Genomic DNA, 20053 nt, shown 5'->3' on the forward strand with positions numbered 1-20053 from the left:
GCTGCAGGCCCCAGTGCTGCCAGCCTGTGTGCTGCCAGCCCACCTGCCCCCGCATCTCCAGCTGCTGCCGCCCCTCTTGCTATAGCTCCAGCTGCTGCCGCCCGAGCTGCTGCCTGCGCCCAGTGTGCGGCCGGGTCTCCTGCCACACCACTTGCTATCGCCCCACCTGTGTCATCTCCACCTGCCCCCGCCCCGTGTGCTGTCCCTCCTCTTGCTGCTGAGCTTGCTGTCTTGTGACCTCTGTCTCCACTTACCTCTGTCCCACATATGTAGGCCCTTTTTCGCGCTGACCCTTAGGACTCATGGAGTCTAGCTGACATCATTCAGTTAGTTGAATCTCATGATTACAGTGGGTCCACCACTGTTCTTCTGACTCTGTGAACATATTCTGGCTCATTTATAATTCTCCCTTGTCATATTTTCCTTTCAGTATCAGCACCAAATAAGAATTAAACTGCAATCCATCAGATGAGAAATTATCTCAGTCCTCTCAATGTTTCATTCCTCCTGATATTTTGGTCACGATCTGCAGGTGGTCCACAAGGTGGCTATTATCTGCAGCCGCTGAGTGGCACTGACTTGACACCCTGAGATTGGGGGTGGGGGGTCCAATTTACCCTTTATTTTCTCCTCAAGTGAATTTCTTTTGTTTTGTCACTTCTCTGCTTTCTAATAAACTTCTCTGCACATAAAAAAAATCACTGGCATTTTTTCCTATTATTTTCATGATCATTTTACTTACTAACTAGGCAATTTATATTGTATATGAAGATACCGAAAGAATAACCCATGTTGAAATCACTTTGACAATAGATGCTACATCAGATATAGATGATTTAAGATTTTAGAATAAAACTGGCATGTATGTATATGTGCACATGCATGTGACTTAATATACTAAATTAGGACAGAGTTAATTAAAACACATTATACCCTTTAATACCACTAGCTCCCTTTTGGAAAAAAGGACAAAATTTCTGAGTGTGGAGTACATGTCAAAGAAATTTTTTAAATTGCCTGTAAAGAATTTAATGTATTCAATTCCTTTCACTTAATAAACAACATTTCCAAGTTATAATCATAGATGGGTTATATGTCCCATTGAGTTCAGTTGAGGAGATACCATGTTTCATTGTATTAAACAAAAAAAACTTTATTAAGGTCTGATTGATGTATTAAAAAGTTATATATATTTAGTGAATACAACTCAATGAGATATATTACTGTATTTTTAAGAAAATATGCCGGATCCTGGTGGTGTGCTGTGTTTCTGAGTATAGCTCTCAGAGTTTTCCTCATAATTCAAATGTCTCCTCACTTAACAATTCAAATGTCTCCTCCTCCTCACTCACTTAACATAAGTTAAATGTCTCCTCCTAGGAGGTTGGAATTTCAGAGTTCACTTTTTAAAAAGATTCTTTTAACTAAAGCTAATTTGTAGTTTTGAGTAGTTTTCAGTTGGGGTACACACTGACTCGGGGTGGGGGGCACATTGATACTGAATTCTACAAAGAAGATTGAAACCTACCCAATGAGTAAGTAATGGCAAGATTTCCTAACCCCTGATTTAGAATTTGAAATAGCAACACCTTTGGATAATGTCCACTCCAGTATTTTGGGTTTCCTTGTGGCTCAGCTGGTAAAGAACCCGCCTGCAATGTGGGAGACCGGGGCTTGATCCCTGGGTTGGGAAGATCCCCTGGAGAAGGGAACAGCCCCCCCCACTCTAGTATGCTGGTCTGGAGAATTCCATGGACTGTAGAGTCCATGGGGTCGCAAAGAGTCGGACAGGACTGAGTGACTTTCACTTTCACGTTTGGATAGTGTCAGAAATTACTTTTCAAAATAATGTTCTATGGCTTGTCTATAAAAATATTTAAAAATTGAACTAAAATTTAAAGCATCATTATAGCATCAAACATTCTCAACTACTAAAACACTTTCTATGCTGGCTACTTCCAGGATGAGGAAAGTAAGGGGAGACCATCTGAAGGAAACACACAGACCACCTTCTTCACAAGGGTGATTATCACATGTAGAAATAAACTGAATATATATTGTCTCAGTTGCCAATTGCTACATCACAATCCATGCCAAAGTTTAATAGCCAAACACAGCAACAATTTTTTATTTCTCACAATTCTGTGCATTGACTGGGCATTCTGATGATCTTTCCTGTTCTCACTCATACCACTGTGCTGATCTCAAAATTTAACTGGAACTCAAAGTTCCAAGATTTACATGTCTGGTAGTTGACTCTTCCAGGAAGGAAAGGAAGATGCTTGAAGACTTCTTCTTTTTTAATTTAATTTAATTTTTTAAAATATAAATTTATTTATTTTAATTGGAGGTTAATTACTTTACAATATTGTATTGGTTTTGCCATACATCAACATGAATCTGCTACAGGTATACATGTGTTCCCCATCCTGAACCCGCCTCCCTCCTCCCTCCCCACACCATTCCTCCGGGCCATCTCAATGCACCAGCCCCAAGCATCCAGTATCATGCATCGAACCTGGACTGGCGATTCATTTCATATATGATATTATACATGTTTCAATGCCATTCTCCCAAATCATACACACCGAGGAAACCAGAATTGAAAGAGACACGTGTACCCCAATGTTCATTGCAGCACTGTTTATAATAGCTTGAAGACTTCTTAAGGCTTAGATTCCAAAACTCATGTAATACTATTTCCACTGTATGCTATTGGTCAAAGCAAGTCATAAGGCCAAACCAGACACAAAGAGTAAGGAAACAGAATCCACCTCTTGATAGGAAGAACTGCAAGACGTGCTGGCCAGGTCAGTGCTGAAGCAGAATGTGGAAGCTCTACTAAGTCAATGTCAGTCCTGAGGATCCCTTCCTTCCTGTCTTCCACTTATTTGCATACAAAGTAAGAACACTGATTCATGCAGGTAATACGGATTCCCACCTCTATGAATTACAATGAGAGAGTTTTGGCTACAATCATTGGCAGAGATTGGGCTCCATGTAATGACAGCTCTTCATATTTAAGAGAAGAGAAATAAGGAAAATGAGAACTTCCAGACTGCAGAACGGTCCCATGTGTGCGCCTGACATTAGTTGCTCACGGGTTGTGAAAATTGGTCATCTCCTAGTAACAAAAGAGACTGTATGACCCCTACACACTTGAGATTTGATATGATGGAAAAAGCCAAAAGAGATTTTTTACTTAAAAAAGCAAAAGTGAAAATGTCAAGAGGCAATGCTACTCTTGCAATCTGTCCCACCTTCTCCTACCCCCACTGTGCCCACAAGGACATTTTCTATGTCTGCATCTCTATTCCTTCCCTGCAAAGAGACAGTAGCATTGACATATATACACTACCATGTGTAAAATAGATAGTGGGAAGCTGCTGTATAGCACCGAGAGCTCAGCTCAGTGTTCTGGGAGGACCTAGAGGGCTGAGATGGTGGGAAGGGAGATTCAGGAGGGAGAGGATATATGTGTACATATAGCTGACTCACTTTGTTGTACAGCAGAAACAGACACAACACTGTAAAGCAATTATAGTCCAATAAAAATAATACTAACTAACAAAACTACAAACTACCAGCCAAAAAATAAATGTCAAGTGGCAGAGAGTGCTATCTCTTTCACTTCTTTTATCAAGAGACTAAGACTATTGAAGCTTTGCAGAAGACATGGAGACTCTGAAGCTAAAGAGTTCAGTGTTATTGGCTTGATCTCAAAAGACAGAGAACCCAGAACATCTCTTTGATTTAGGAGGAGGTATGGCAGCTTCCCTGGTGGCTCAGACGGTAAAGCGTCTGCCTGCAATGCGGGAGACCCAGGTTTGATTCCTGGGTCGGGAAGTTCCCCTGGAGAAGGAAATGGCAATCCACTCCAGCACTCTTGCCTGGAAAATCCCATGGACAGAGGAGCCTGATAGGCTGCAGTCCATGGGGTCGCCAAGAGTCGGACATGACTGAGCAACTTCACATTCACATGGCAGTTGGACAAATTCTCCAGTCATCTCCTGCTAAAGCTAATATTTACTATGGATTAATGGAATGTTCACTCTCCAGTGCCCTCCATCCCCTGCTCCCCCCACCCCAGCTGAAAAAGCAATTTCACCAAACCAAAGTCCCTAAAAGACTTCGGAAGCCACAATTTCCACCATTATACAGATGAACTGTGTGGTTTCTGGTGTTAGGTAACCACATGGTTGAAGGAGTGGAGGAAAGTATTATTTGTCATCATAACATCAAACTGACAAGAGTAGAACCCCCACTATTCAGGGGCAACCAAGACCAATAGCTGGTTAGTAAATAAAAAATAAAGTCATAGAGTGCTTCCACACCCAAGGAACACGGAAGTTCTAAGGCAAAAACAATTCCTGAAGAACATTAACTCATGATAAATAATGACACATCACAAGAGGAAATGGACCTCCACTGGTTCACCCTCGTAATGGTTTAGACCTTGCTATTGCTGGGAGTCCTGGGGATTTCTCTGGCCCAAGACAGATTATTTTCTCAGCCTGATATTCCTACACCATAGCAAAGGCTAAATTTGGATTTTAAACTCACTTATATTATAAGCAGTTCTACATATAGATTTTGTTTTTCTTCTATCAACATTCACATAGAAGAAGATTCACTGGGCTTCTCTTGCTAAGAATTTCCAGTTCTGGCTATCTCAGATGAGAGATCCTTCCAGACTCTTTTGTAATCTTTTGGGCCCAGTAAGGGAGTTAAAACCCTAGCCCAGAGTCATTGGTTCCTATCCTGAAGAAGCTTCAGCATCAGCTCACAGATTGAAAAATTTGGTCTTAAGTTCCAGCTTCATTTTGGAATCTGGAAAGTTTTGTTTTCTTTCTTTTTAAATTTTTATTAATTTCTATCTTTTTAATTGGAGGATAACTTCCTTGCCACAAAAAGTTGGACACGACTGAACAACTAACATTTTCAAAATTTCTTTACAATACTGTGTTGGTTTCTGCCATATATCAGCATAAGTCAGTCACAGGCATACAAATGTCCCCTCCCTCTTGAAACTCCCTCTCACTTCCCACCCCATCCCACTCCTCTAGGTAGTCACAGAGCACTGGGTTTGAGCTCCCTGCATCATACAGCAAATTTTCATCAACTATCTCTTTTACATACGGCAGTGTATATGCTTCAGTACTGTTCTCTCTATTCATCCCACCCTTTCCTCCCCCGACTGTGTCCACAAGTCTGTTATCTACGTCTGCATTTCCACTGCTACCCTGCAAATAGGTTCATGAGTACCATTTTTCTAGGTTCCATATATATGTGTTAATATATGATATTTGTTTTTCTCTTTGACTCACTTCACTCTGTGTAATAAGCTATAGGTTCATCCACCTTATTAAAACTGACTCAAATGTGTTCTTTTTATGGCTGAGTAATATTCTATTGTATATATATACACCACAATTTATCCATTCTTCTGTCGATGAGTATCTAGGTTGATTCCATGTCCTAGCTTTTGTAAATAGTGCTGCAATGAACACTGGAGTACATGTGTCTTTTTGAATTATAATTTCCTCAGAGTATATGCCTAGTGGTGGGATTGTTGGGTCATATCGTAGTTTTATTTCTAGTTTTTAAAGGAATATCCATACTGTTCTCCGTAGTGGCTGTATCAGTTTACATTCCCAAAACAATGCAAGAAATTTATTATTTAAAAAATTATATCCAGGGACTTCCTTGGTGGTTCAGTTTAAGACTCTGTACTTCCACTGCTTCATACAGTATCATGGATACTGTCAGGGGACACAGTTTAATCCCTGGTTGGGAAACCAAGATCCTGCATGCCATGGCACAGCCAAAAAATAAAAGTGATGTGGAGAATGGGAATTCTTTTGCAGTCCAGGGATTAGGACTCAGTGCTTTCAATGCCATGGACTTAGGTCAGATCCTGCAAGACACTCAGTATGGTCAATAAATAAATAAATAAAACAAAAAATTATATCCAGAATCCATACATATGCATATATATATAGTCAGGGGGGAGATTTCATATCGGTTTGGTATCTGTGTTGCTGAAGTCCTTCAATTAACTTTCCCAAGAGAAAATTTTGTCTGCTAGTCATTGAAATAATTGGTACACAATGAAATATGATTTCTAATGAAATATTTGATTAAATCAATAGCTGCTTTCATAAAATCAGTGCCATTCCCAGACTTTTCCCTGTTGAATACCTAATCAAAGACAAACTATTAGGAGACAGACAACATGAATTTCTTATGGAGAAACCAAGCAGCCCCTGTTTAATCAATGACATTTCTTGGTTGATCAGGATGAAAAGAGTAAGTAAAACGAAAGTTACCCACATGAATGGAGATCCAGAGGATGAAATACAACTGGACTTTCTAAAAGTCTTTATCCAAGCTTCATAACAAAGGTTATAAAGTAACTAATTTGCACTCTGGCAGATTGGATCACTCTTCACTAATATTTACTGTCTGCCTCTCCTACGTCTTCGGGAGACGTGTCCTCTCCCCATTTCCTATCCATGATTTGGACTTCATCATGTGATTTGCTTTGGCCAATGGGGTATTAGAAGACACAACCCTAGCCAAGATTTGGTATGTGTTTGCATGATGGGAATTGCTCCCTTGTGCTGTCAGAAATAGGGTTACCAGGTAAAATGCAGGATGCCTTATTAAACTGGAATTTCAGATAAACAACAAATAATTTTTTAGGTAAGGATGCCCTATGCACACTTACACATACTTACACTAAAATATTATATACTTACACTAAAATACTATTTGTTGCTTATTTGAAATTCAAATTTAACTGAGGGATGTGTATTTTTATTTGCTGAATCTGGAAACATGAATTCAGAAGGAAGTCCAAAACTAATCCATGGCCAGAAACCAAGGCCAGCCTTAAAAATCAGCCAAACTCAACTGAACTGCAGACAAGTTGCCAAGAAATAAATACTTGCTATTGTATGTTATAAGAGTTTGTGGTTATTTGTTATGCAGCAAGAGCTGACTAATTCAACTGTGGTGGCAATGGGAAACTAGTAAATGTATCAATTGGTATGAAAAGATTAACCAGATAGTTTTCCATAAATGAAATAACAATAGAGGAATTCCCAAGTATTTTGCTGGACTTGATTTTATCTCAACAAAATTTCTGGAAGACTAGATTAATAATAATCTCCAGGTTTATCAATTCAGTTCAGTTCAGTCACTCAGTTGTGTCCGACTTTTTGCGACCCCATGAATTGCAGCACTCCAGGCCTCCCTGTCCATAACCACCTCCCGGAGTTCACTCAGACTCACATCCATCGAGTCGGTGATGCTATCCAGCCATCTTATCCTCTGTCATCCCCTTCTCCTCCTGCCCCCAATCCCTCCCAGCATCAGAGTCTTTTCCAATGAGTCAACTCTTCACATCAGGTGGCCAAAGTACTGGAGTTTCACCTTTAGCATCATTCCTTCCAAAGAAATCTCAGGGCTGATCTCCTTTAGAATGGACTGGTTGGATCTCCTTGCAGTCCAAGGGACTCTCAAGAGTCTTCTCCAACACCACAGTTCAAAAGCATCAATTCTTCGGCGCTCAGCTTTCTTCACAGTCCAACTCTCACATCCATTCATGACCACTGGAAAAACCATAGCCTTGACTAGACAGACCTTTGTTGGCAAAGTAATGTCTCTGCTTTTCAATATGCTGTCTAGATTGGTCATAACTTTCCTTCCAAGGAGTAAGAGTCTTTTAATTTCATGGCTGAATCACCATCTGCAGTGATTTTGCAGCCCAAAAAAACCAAAGTTATAGATAAAATTAAGTTCTTATGATTTGTCGCTGATGGCCCAGGCAGGATGGCTGCCTCTTTGAGAGTTCATGCGGCTGAACACTGTTTGAGAGCTCCACTCCTGGTGTCCCCGTAACTAGGGAGAGCCACAGGGACACCCTACCTCCCCAGGAAACACTCCAGGACCAGCAGTGCTGCACACAATTGCTCCATGGCCCAGAAGAAGAGTGGGAAGCAGGCTTCAGGGGGCCCGGTCAACAAGAGAAAGTTCCTGCCCACAAAACTCCAGCACAACTGCCCCAACGTGGACTGCAAGGAAAGGCTGCTGACCAGACAGAGGTGGAGAGTCAGGAAAACCCCCTGGAGACCAACCATCACCCCAGCACATGGAGCAAAGAGGAGTGGCCTCAACTTTGGTTCATCTTTGGCACCACAGACCCAGTCTTACTTTATGGAGAACATGCAGTTTGTGTAGTGGGAAAAGCACACGCTAATGTGTAAGCAGAGCCAGATATTCATTTCCTTCAGCATGCACTAGTGAGGACAGGGTTTCCTTCCATAGCTCTGGAGAGTCCAAACACAATCCACAGAGCATCTTCAACCCCAAGCCAAACAGGAGCACAGGTTTGGACTGTTCCTCTTTCTGAAGAACATGAAAGGTACCAAGCCTCACAGTTTTAGGCGATCTTAACTACCTAATGGACTGGGTGTATAATACCTGAAAAAAAAAGGAAAAAGAAAAATCCTGCAAAATAAGCTTTAAGACATTTATGATATGCCATATGAGATGCAGTCTCTATTTTGAAATTTTGTTTTATTTTTTTATTGAAGTTTAGTTTATTTGCAATATTACATTGGTTTGGGGTGATCAGCATGGTGATTCAATATTTTTATAGATTATACTCCATTACAGGTTGTTGGTTATGGTCCTCTGTTGTATGATATATCCTTGTTGCTTATCTATTTTATAAAAAACAGTTCATATCTCTAAATCCCCTGAAAGGGAAAGTGTTAGTAGCTCAGTAGTGTCCAACTTTTTGTGATCCTATGGACTGTAAGCCTGCCAGGCTCCTCCATCCATGGGATTTCCTAGGCAAGAATACTGGGAGTGGGTTGCCATTTCCTTCTCCAGGGGATCTTCCTGACCCAGGAATCGAACCTAGGTCTCCTTTATTGTAGGCAGATTCTTTATTGCCTAAGCTACCAGTGAAGCCCCTTAATCCCCTACCCCTAATTTTATTTTGAAATGTTAGGATGTGCTTCTCCCCACTTCATGATAACCCCCACTAGTCCCTGATAGACATAGCGCTTTCAGGAACAGGACCATCACAGACAACTTTGTGCATGAAGCTGAAATTGAAGGACATGCAAGATATCTCATAGTTTGTTTAAAAATAAGTGGAAATATTTTTTAAAGCACTTAAGAATAGTAAAAAGTGAAATTATTCATCTTAAATTAAAGAAAAATCCCATTGGATTTTGTAAGCATGATTGTTAAAATGTAAGTTTAAGGGTCAGACATACTTGGGATGAACCCAGACTCTTGAGAGCTGTGTTATTCCAATTATTTAAGAACTGTATAACCTTGGGCAAACTAGTTAAACTCGCTGAGGTGCAATTCTTTATCTACAGAGGTAATAATATGTAACTCATTTGATTGCTATGATGACTAATAAGGTAGGTAAAGATACCTATTATAGCCCCTGGACTGTACATGTGTGTGCATATGTGTGCATGTATGTGTGAATACACATGCTCAGTCATGTCTGACTCTTTGAAAACCCATAGACTTAGTCCACCAGGCTCTGCTGTCCATGGAATTTCCCATGCACGAATACTGGAGTGGGTTGCCATTTCCTACTCCAGGGGATTTTCCTGAACCAGGGATCAAACACTCCTCTTCTGTATCTCCTAGTACTTGATACATATAGTAACTTAAAGCTCTTACATACTGAGAAGAAAAATGAGTGCTCACAGCATCAGCAAATGAAACAATACATCCAGAGGGAACTATTATAAACTGTTCTTAGGGGAAATCGGAGAAGGCAATGGCACCCCACTCCAGTATTCTTGCCTGGAAAATCCCATGGGCAGAGGAGCCTAGTAGGCTGCAGTCCATGGGGTCGCTAAGAGTTGGACATGACTGAGCGACTTCAATTTCACTTTTCACTTTCATGCATTGGAGAAGGAAATGGCAACCTGCTCCAGTGTTCTTGCCTGGAGAATCCCAGGGATGGTGGAGCCTGATGGGCTGCTGTCTATGGGGTTGCACAGAGTCGGACACGACTGAAACGACTTAGCAGCAGCAGCAGTAGCAGTAGGGGGAAATGAGTATAAGCTTCCGGTAAGGGCCTAGTTATTGTCACCCTGCTTATTTAACTTATATGCAGAGTACATCATGAGAAATGCTGTACTGGAAGAAACACAAGCTGGAATCAAGATTGCCGGGAGAAATAGCAATAACCTCAGATATGCAGATGACACCACCCTTATGGCAGAAAGTGAAGAGGAACTCAAAAGCCTCTTGATGAAAGTGAAAGAGGAGAGTGAAAAAGTTGGCTTAAAGCTCAACATTCAGAAAACGAAGATCATGGCATCTGGTCCCATCACTTCATGGGAAATAGATGGGGAAACAATGGAAACAGTGTCAGACTTTATTTTTTGGGCTCCAAAATCACTGCAGATGGTGACTGCAGCCATGAAATTAAAAGATGCTTACTCCTTGGAAGGAAAGTTATGACCAACCTAGACAGCTTATTCAAAAGCAGAGACATTACTTTGCCGACTAAGGTCCGTCTAGTCAAGGCTATGGTTTTTCCAGTGGTCATGTATGGATGTGAGAGTTGGACTGTGAAGAAGGCTGAGCGCCGAAGAATCGATGCTTTTGAACTGTGGTGTTGGAGAAGACTCTTGAGAGTCCCTTGGACTGCAAGGAGATCCAATCAGTCCATTCTGAAGGAGATCAGCCCTGAGATTTCTTTGGAAGGAATGATGCTAAAGGTGAAACTCCAGTACTTTGGCCACCTGATGTGAAGAGTTGACTCATTGGAAAAGACTCTGATGCTGGGAGGGATTGGGGGCAGGAGGAGAAGGGGATGACAGAGGATGAGATGGCTGGATGGCATCACCGACTCGATGGACGTGAGTCTGAGTGAACTCCGGGAGTTGGTGATGGACTGGGAGGCATGGCGTGCTGCAGTTCATGGGATCACAAAGAGTCGGACATGACTGAGCAACTGAACTGAACTGAACTGAAGGGTCTAGTTAAGAAATTCCTTGTAAAACTGTGATACATTAGTTCAAAGGACTGTTGAGGCCAAAAATGTCTACAGAATGTAAGTCATAAATAAAAATGCTATTTGTAAGCAAATCAGAATATATTACCCTTATATCAAATTAAAATATGACTTTGCCCACAATATTTCATGTAATTCTAGCCACATTATGTCAGAGAACATTTAGTCTGTACAGTAAAAATCAACTAATAATACAAAAGGAACCAAGAGGATATCTTGGTATGAGGAATATAGAGAATGAACTTGATATAATTCACATTTGTGATATCTTTCATGATATCATTGAAGCAAAAATAAAACTGATACCCTCATGACAACAACAAAAAGCCTCCTCCTTGTAGCTCAAGGGGGTAATTTTAGGACAAATGAAATGCATTTGATTAGTGATTTGCAAGCTCTTGGCCCTTCTTTTTCCATTTAGTACATGGCTGACAGGACAGGATTCCTTTCTTTTTGTTTGTTTTTCAAAGGAAAAGTGTAAATTTACTTCATACATAAGATACAAATTTATAGAACTCATCATAAAAGGTAAAGTACAGAGTGAAGGTACAACTGAAAAATGATAAAAGGAATTAGACAAGTGCATATCTCACACAGCCACAACGTGCTACCAAGGGAAACCAGACTGTATTTTAAGACCTGGGAAAAAGCAGTCCTCCCACCCCATCCAGCCCTAATAAGTCAACCTCTATTGATCCTCTGTGCTGGTGCACAGATCCGACCTAGCATGCAAGCCCTGAGGCCCTTTTGGGGTAAGTTGTTTCCTCATTCATTTTTAGATGGGGACTTCCCTGGTGGTTCAGGGGTAAAGAATCTGGGTCGAGAAGATGCCCTGGGGAAGGAAATGGCAATCCACTCCAGAATCCCATAGACAGAGGAGTCTGGTGAGGACTCCAGTTCAAGGGGTCACAAAGAATCGGACACAACTTAGCGACTAAACAACGGCAACAATCACTCTAAGTGATCCCTACTTGAGATTGTCAATCATATTCCAGTAAAACTGGGGAAGGAAAAAATACTTACGATATTCTCTCTCCTGTCTGACAACTGTATCATCTGCAGAGCCTGATAAACAGAAAAGTCAGAGTAGACGTTGTTTCCTGAGGAATGAGGAGACTGGGGCCCCATTAGGTGACCATGGTGAAACCACATGACCCTTTTGATAAAATGAGGAGATATTTGTATAAGTTCTCTGCCATCTCCTTGCAGAATTTACACATGCAATGACAACCCCAAGAAATTACACAGATAAAAATTGCAGTGGATGCTTGATGAGGGTGCTATCGTTAAGGTAGAGGTTGAGTTTGGTTTGGAAGGTGAGGAGGGTTCAAAAACCACCTGGAGGCGAATGGGAAGACACCAGCAACCAAGGCAGGACCACCCAGGCCCTCCTGGGGAGGAGTGATTAAACCATGTGGCAGCCACCTTGGGTGCCATGTGGCCCTCCTCATATGGAAAACCACAAACCTGCCTTACCGTGAGTCACGGAAGGAGACACCTAGGAAACAGGTGACTCTGGGCAGCCTGGAGTGCTACTGTGAGCCTGTTAGCTTCATGTGCACGGTTGTAAATACCAGGTCACTGTTTGGGTGGAAATTATGGGAGTCTTTGAAGTCCAGAAATAAAATGCTAACTACAAGGGTAAAGTAATTAGATACTAGCATAATTTCGAAAACACATTCTTCTTTACATGGATTAGAATATTTCAAAGGAAATTTCACTAGCTTCAAATCATGTAGCTAGATTTGGTGAATATAAACAAAACAAGAAAACAGAAAATATCTGTGGGGTGTGTGCGTGGATATGGGGGTAGAGGGTTACCAAAACTGATATTAGTCAATGCTAAATCCTCACTTAATTGGCCAGAATATTAACAAGGAATGGCATGAGTCTCTGGGGATCATCAGCTTCTGGCCAGGGTATATAAAGAGCCCCGACCAAGGGAAAGACACTCACACCTGGGAACACTCAACTCCTCTCACCAGCTCAACCCCACTCGGCCCCACACACCACCATGACCGGCTCCTGCTGCGGCCCCACCTTCTCCTCCCTCAGCTGTGGCGGAGGCTGCCTCCAGCCCTGCTGCTACCGCGACCCCTGCTGCTGCCGCCCAGTGTCCTGCCAGACCACCGTGAGCCGCCCCGTGACCTGCGTGCCCCGCTGCACGCGCCCCATCTGCGAGCCCTGCCGCCGCCCGGTCTGCTGCGATCCCTGCAGCCTGCAGGAGGGCTGCTGCCGCCCCATCACCTGCTGCCCCACGTCCTGCCAGGCCGTGGTCTGCCGCCCCTGCTGCTGGGCCACCACGTGCTGCCAGCCCGTCTCTGTGCAGTCCCCGTGCTGCCGCCCCACCTGCTGCCGGCCCGCCCCCTGCCGCACCATCTGCCGCACCTGCAGGACCTCCCCCTGCTGCTGAGATCCCACTTTCCTATGAAGCAACATCCTGGAGCCTAAGCATCCACTCTGCATTTTAATTACGTTGAAAGAAAAATAGACATTTTTTCATAAGGTGACAATCGTCATTCTTATATTTTACCATCTGCATATATAAGCAGATGTCCAATCAAATGTGCAGGTGTCTCCATCAGGAGAAGTCACAGTGGATGCTAAAGCTATCTTTAAAAGTCCCCAGAGTGGGTGTTGCAAACCCATTCTGAATTCCAGAGGCTGCTCAAACTCTCCCCTCCATCTTTTGTAATGTGTTGCCTGCTTATTTTTCAATAAACTAATTTTTTTCCTGTAACTCCCCTGCTCCCTGATTCGTTCATTAGTGCACGTTTATTAGTGTACACAGATGAACAGACAGTGAAAAGGAAGACAGATGGAGAGGATGAAGGAGACAGGAGAGGGAAAGAAGAGGTGCAGGGATCCAGGTATGAGTCTTGACTGGTGGCACAGGACTGTGAGACCAGTCCTCAGATGCCATCGTGCATAGGAAATCCGAGCACACTAGGTCCTGTGTGGCTTGTCCTTTGCCCACATCTCCAGATTCATGTCTCAACACTCCCCAACTATATTTCACTCTAAACAACTCTGAACTTCTCACAGTAACTGGTCTTTGCTTTTGTCATGTTCTTCATTTAATCTGGAATATCTTTTCATCTACCCCTTCCCTCCAGCCTCTCCGGCTACCTAACCCTGAGTCATTTCCAAGATTCAGCTCAGTCCTCTTCAATTGTTCTGTCCTAAGCCCTCCATCATGTATGGATGTGAGAGTTGGACTGTGAAGAAAGCTGAGCCCCGAAGAATTGATGCTTTTGAACTTTGGTGTTGGAGAAGACTCTTGAGAGTTCCTTGGACTGCAAGGAGATCCAACCAGTCCATTCTAAAGGAGATCAGTCCTGGGTGTTCTCTGGAAGGAATGATGCTAAAGCTGAAACTCCAGTACTTTGGCCACCTCATGTGAAGAGTTGACTCATTGGAAAAGACTCTGATGCTGGGAGGGATTGGGGGCAGGAGGAGAAGGGGACGACAGAGGATGAGATGGCTGGATGGCATCACTGACTTGATGGACGTGAGTCTGAGTGAACTCCGGGAGTTGGTGATGGACAGGGAGGCCTGGCGTGCTGTGATTCATGGGGTCGCAAAGAGTCGGACACGACTGAGCGACTGACCTGAACTGAACTGAAGCCGTCCATCACACAAACACACACGCATAACATGCATGAACACACATGCACACACCCACAAGCTAGGTTAGGTGCCCCTAAGTTGTGCCAATAACATGCTATACTTCCTTCCCTCTTCACAAGGCGTAGTATTGAGATTATCTGTTTCTCTACCTCCAAGGAAGGAGTCACAATTTGCCTGGTTCCCATTACTGAGGTAGATGTTTAGAATACAGCTGGTAGTCAATTTCTATTTATTGAATCAAAATACATTAGAAGGGAATTGTCTTTATGAAAAGAATTCTAAAAGCTATATATTTACTTAAAGCAAAAAATTCATCAGTTTAACTTAAATTTTCTGACCTCCAGTTTTCCCTATCTACAAAATGAGAAAGTTAATATTTATCAATGTAAATTTCTGGATAAGTTAAGCAACTTAATGCATATAAAGTGCCTGGCACATAGGAAGCACCCCTACTGTTACCAAACCAATTTGGATCTGCTCGCTCATGCACAGTAAAACAGATCTTTTGACACTGCATTGTGGTGAAGAAAAGTACAGAGTTGATTGCAAGGCAACCAACATGGAACCAAGCAAGGAGAATGGGCAGCTTGGGCTCAAAAGACCTGTACTCCCCAATGGCTCTCAGGGAAGTGTTTTTAAAGACAAGGTGAAGGGGAGGGTCTTACGGTCTGGGATCAGCTCACACTCAGTTTTCTGATTGGTTGCTGGTGAGGTTAATAGGGTGATATTTCAGGAATCTGCCTTCAACCTTCTGATTCCAATTGGTCTGGGGTCTCTGTGCTTGTGATCAGCATGCAATTAATTTCTTCCGCCTGATGGGGGGTTTAGTGTCTGCAAAACAACTGAAGGGTATGGCTCAGAATAGTATCCTTGACAAGGAACTGAAAGTCCTTGACTTTGTTTTATGGCTGAACTATCATGATTTTATCTTGCTTGACTGCCTTCCTTTGTTTCTGTGTTTTCTCATTTCTTCTATTAAATTTGCTCTTTGGAACTTGGGGGAGGCTTAGGAGGCTAAAGCTTTTCTGCCAACAAAAAGCAGGCAGGGAACATGGGGGCCCCACAGCATCCTGGCCTGTTTCAATACCATTCATATTTGTTGAACATTTGATCATTACTATAACAAACAGGCTCAAAAAATGTGCTACTTATTACATATCATGTTATTTTAAGTTGGAAGGCATTCAGGGGAAGACTTTTTTCAGGATAATCCATAACCATTGCCAGAGGCTAGTTTTCTAATAAATATAAACGGCACAAAAAAGTTCGTCATTAGGTCAGGGCTGTTTCAGGATGAAAGGGCTCTTTAAAGGCTGATTTACAGTATGTAGGAAAGAGTCCTTGATGGCAGAGTTTATGAATATGAATAGGTATCATCAGGGGTAGTAAGAACTGGGGATATACATGCATTTAATAGTTATACTTTCCCTTTCACCCTAACCCAAAGGAATTAAACACAAAGCTGTAGGAGACTCCAAAAGATTACTTGTTTAGTCTTCCTTAGATTTAAGGAGATAAATACTTAAACCACTTAGAAGAGATATATTTTTTTTTAATTCCAGAAATAAATCCCACTAGTTCCCTGATCACACAGGCCTTTTGTCTTTTCCAAATTAAATATTTTCTCTTTTCAATTAATAATACCTGTATCTTCTGTCTTCTACATTTTTATGGATTTTATAATAAACTTGGATTATGAAGAACATCAGAGACTCTTATTACAGATGAGGAAACTGGGGCTGCTAGGGTTAAAGTGTTTTCTCTAAATTTCAAAATTGACAGGTGGTGGAGGAAGAATTTATTTTTTAACTTTTCATTTTATATTGGCATATAGCCAATTAATAATGTGGTGATAGTTTCAGGTGGATGGCAAAGGGACTCAGACATACATATATACATATCCTTTCTCTCCCAAACTCCCATCCCAACCAGACTGCCACATAACACTGAGCAGAGTGCCCTTTGGTATACAGTAGGTCCTTGGTCCTTGTTGGTTAGCCCTTTTAAATAAAGCAGTGTGTACATTTTGATCCCATACTCCCTATCTCTCCCTGCTATCCTTCCTTCCTGGTAACCATAAGTATTCCATTCTCTAAGTCTGTGAGTCTGTTTCAATTTTATAAATAAGTTTACTTGTATTATTCCTTCTTAGGTTCTGATATTTCTCTTTCTCTGACTTATTTGTGTCCCCCACCCTCCTCCTGCCCTTTTCCCCTCAATCTTCCCCATTCCCATCTCTGACACTTAAGATTGGACGCTATTTTAAGGGTCATTTTGGAGAACACAGAATGCATTTTCTATTTTCAAAACTTGCAAAATGTCCTAACATCCAGGGCCCCCAGATTAGTTTCTAAAAAAACATAACTCATGACACTCATAACAAAACACAACTCATGAAACTATTGAGATGAGGGCATGGCTTTTTCTGACCATCAGAAAAAGTCATCATCACTACATGCTTTTTCAATCCAACTAAAAAATCCCATAATTTATCACCACCTTAGATAATGTTTACTTGCTTCCACTCTAACAATTATGCTCTTGCAGAACATCATTTGCACAATGTAACTAAAAAAGTCCATGAGATAAAGACCAGGGACACATCCCTTTTCTAACAAACTTAGGTCCATTAGTGTGCTATAGCAAGGGAGACCACACGGCATTAGGAACACAGGACATCCCACCAAATGAAGGTAAAGGTTTTTTATAGGGTTTAGAGGAATGGGAGAATTTAGGTAAAATTACATGAAATGGTAGGTTCAAAGCGAAATGCAGCTTTGTGTAAAAGAATTAACAGCAGCGCTGGGCAGTGAAATGGACTTAATGTCTCCTTTCTCTGGAAACCACATAGTTAAGACAACTGCGGAATGTGGTATCTGAAAATCTCGTATCTGATTCTCTGCCCCCTGGATTGGATATTGAGACTGCTTTTGTGTTAAGGTGATTAAGGTCCTATCCAAGCAATAGTGGGATGTCCCCTTATTATTTGGGATTCCCAGGTGGCTCAGTGGTAAACAATTCGCCTGCCAAGGCAGAAGATGCAAGAGAAACAGATTCCAGCCATGAGTCAGGAAGATCTCCTGGAGTAGGGAATGGCTACCCACTTCAGTATTCTTGCCTGTAAAACTCCACGGACAGTGGAGCCTGACAGGCTACAGTCCATGGGGCCGCAAAGAGTCAGACACAACCAAGCATAGCACAGCCGTTATTATTATTATTACTTCAAATAGCAAAGTTTCTGACAGTCCATGATCACAGAACACAAGATATCTTAGGACTATGTCCGTTTGTCAGTTAAAATAAGCAATGCATTTACAGACGTATTCCTATTCCTAATGTTTGAATCTCTGTATATATTCTAAGGGATTCCCTGGAATCCCTTAGGTAAAGAATCCGCCTGCCAGTGCAGGAGGTGTGGGAGGCTCAGCTTTGATTCTTGGGTGGGGAAGATTCCCCGGAGGAGGAAATGGCAACCCATTCCACTAGTCTTCCCTGGGAAATCCCATGGGCAGAAGAGCCTGCTGGGCTACAGTTCATAGCATCGCAAAAGAGTTGGTCACAATTTAGTGACTAAACAAACAACAATATATTCCAAGCTGAATAGCAATATGCGAAAATAAACCATAAATTAAGCGAGTTCTTATTTTCTTTCCCTAGATGAGACAGAAGTTTTGATTACTACTACACCTGTTCACTCTTTTAAAGTGACTCAGAGTTGGAAAAAGACCAGCAGTTATGCATCACTGTTTGTACTCAAAAGATGGTGTGCAGTACTGCTGAAGCTTTGCCACTCTTTTACCCATACATCTCTGGAGAAATCATTTCACCAATTTGGCTTTCCACAAATTGGGGTAGACTGTCATGGATCAGAAACTCAAAGGCCTTTAAGAACCAGAATTATGGTGGACCAAAGTGTGTCAATTGCCTCAGCAACCTTTGTTCAATGTTATCTTTTTTTAGCATTTATTTATTTATTGTCATATTTTTTGAAGTATAGTTGGTTTACAATGTTATGCCAATAGAAAAGAGTACAGTGTTATTTTAAACCTTTTTTCCAATTTACATTTATTTTCTGTACCCCCATTTTTCTTAGCTGAGACCAAAAAAGACAAAACAATTTTATCAATCACCAGCTCACTTACTTCCCTGTGTCATTTTTAAAATTTTTATTAATTTTTTGGCCGTACCATGTGTCATCTGAGATTTTCCTTCACCAACCAGGGATGGAATCCATGCCCCCTACAGTGGAAGCACAGAGTCTTAACCACTGGACCACCAGGAAAGTCCCTCCCCTTGTCTTTCTTAGAAGCCCACCTTCACACTTGATGCATAAGCAAGCAAAATCCTCAGCCAACAAACCAAAGCATCTACAACAGAAAGATAATTAGTCCCTTTATAAATATTTTAATGTGTGTTGAAGAACTCAGTACAAGTGCTTAGGTCACACCTAGGAAGCAAGAAATATTCCAATTTTGGTGTTATTTCTAAGACTCAAGAAGGAATACTCAGAAAGGCACAGTATGAATAAAATCTTTACTTCATTTGGCCTTACTGTCACATGAAAATTTGTCTCCTTTAATTGGTTTCCCTGCCTTTGTCTTGCCTTTCTAAAATTTGTAATTGCTCTGTGATAAGAAACTACAGTATAGCACTGTTTACTTAGCAAGGGTCCCGTATGTTGCTATGAAGTGATAGGCCAATTCAGGCCAAGAAACAACATTACTTGAGTGACTTAGGTGGTGATTTCCTGATAAACAAGGTGAAATAACATTATCTTACAGAAGCACTGGGACACTTGTTCCATTGCAGAAGCAGTACACATCACCTTTTTGGTTTGTGTAAAACCAAAACCAAGCCTTTTTGGTTTTCCAGAAACTCATCCTTCATTTCAGTGCCAATCAGAAACCAGGCTTAGGACTCATGAACCTTATGATCCCATGCTTAGTCATGGATGATGAACAGAGGAAAGTGTGAGGGTGGCAACACTGGACTCCTCAAACTTTCAACTCGCATGGCATGGTCTGGAAGGATTAGCTATTCAACGAGTAATTTTTCAGATGATGCAAATCATCAAGTATTCATTTCAAGGAGAAAAGCAGACAGGAAGAAAGAAAAGCACCTATCAGCGATGCTGGTATTGCTGCCTCAGCAGCTGAATCCACCAATCCGGGGTTCTTATTTCAATGGGTAACCACAACTCCAGGAAACAACAGCTTGTCATGGGGATCATCAGCTTCTGGCCAGGGTATATAAAGAGCCCCGAGCAAGGGAAAGACACTCACACCTGGGAACACTCAGCTCCTCTCACCAGCTCAACCCCACTCGGCCCCACACACCACCATGACCGGCTCCTGCTGC

The 20053-nt window shown here is 41.8% G+C and overlaps 2 protein-coding genes and 1 long non-coding RNA gene across 3 annotated transcripts in view; 2 read left to right on the forward strand and 1 right to left on the reverse strand.

The window, feature by feature from the left end:
* LOC120867162 (keratin-associated protein 4-11-like) overlaps nt 1-698 on the forward strand; it is a 1031-nt gene extending 333 nt beyond the window's left edge. Inside the window, 1 exon segment of the mRNA XM_040245393.1 lies at nt 1-698. This exon segment is cut by the window's left edge and continues 19 nt beyond it. Within this exon segment, the coding sequence (XP_040101327.1) occupies nt 1-221 (221 nt within the window). The 3' untranslated portion in view covers nt 222-698.
* Nucleotides 699-8265: 7567 nt separating this feature from the next.
* LOC120867168 overlaps nt 8266-20053 on the reverse strand; it is an 18764-nt gene continuing 6976 nt past the window's right edge. The window contains exons 2-3 of the long non-coding RNA XR_005721817.1: nt 12089-12130; nt 8266-8464 (exon numbers count right to left, since the gene is read on the reverse strand). This is a non-coding gene — a long non-coding RNA (uncharacterized LOC120867168). The remainder of the gene's footprint in view (nt 8465-12088; nt 12131-20053) is intronic.
* Nucleotides 13029-13805, forward strand: LOC120867167 (keratin, high-sulfur matrix protein, IIIA3). The gene has a single exon (XM_040245399.1). The coding sequence runs from the start codon at nt 13080-13082 to the stop codon at nt 13476-13478; it is 399 nt and encodes a 132-aa protein (XP_040101333.1). The 5' UTR covers nt 13029-13079; the 3' UTR covers nt 13479-13805.

This window comes from Oryx dammah, unplaced genomic scaffold, assembly GCF_014754425.2.
Source record: "Oryx dammah isolate SB20612 unplaced genomic scaffold, SCBI_Odam_1.1 HiC_scaffold_8, whole genome shotgun sequence".
Classification (NCBI taxonomy): domain Eukaryota; kingdom Metazoa; phylum Chordata; class Mammalia; order Artiodactyla; family Bovidae; genus Oryx; species Oryx dammah.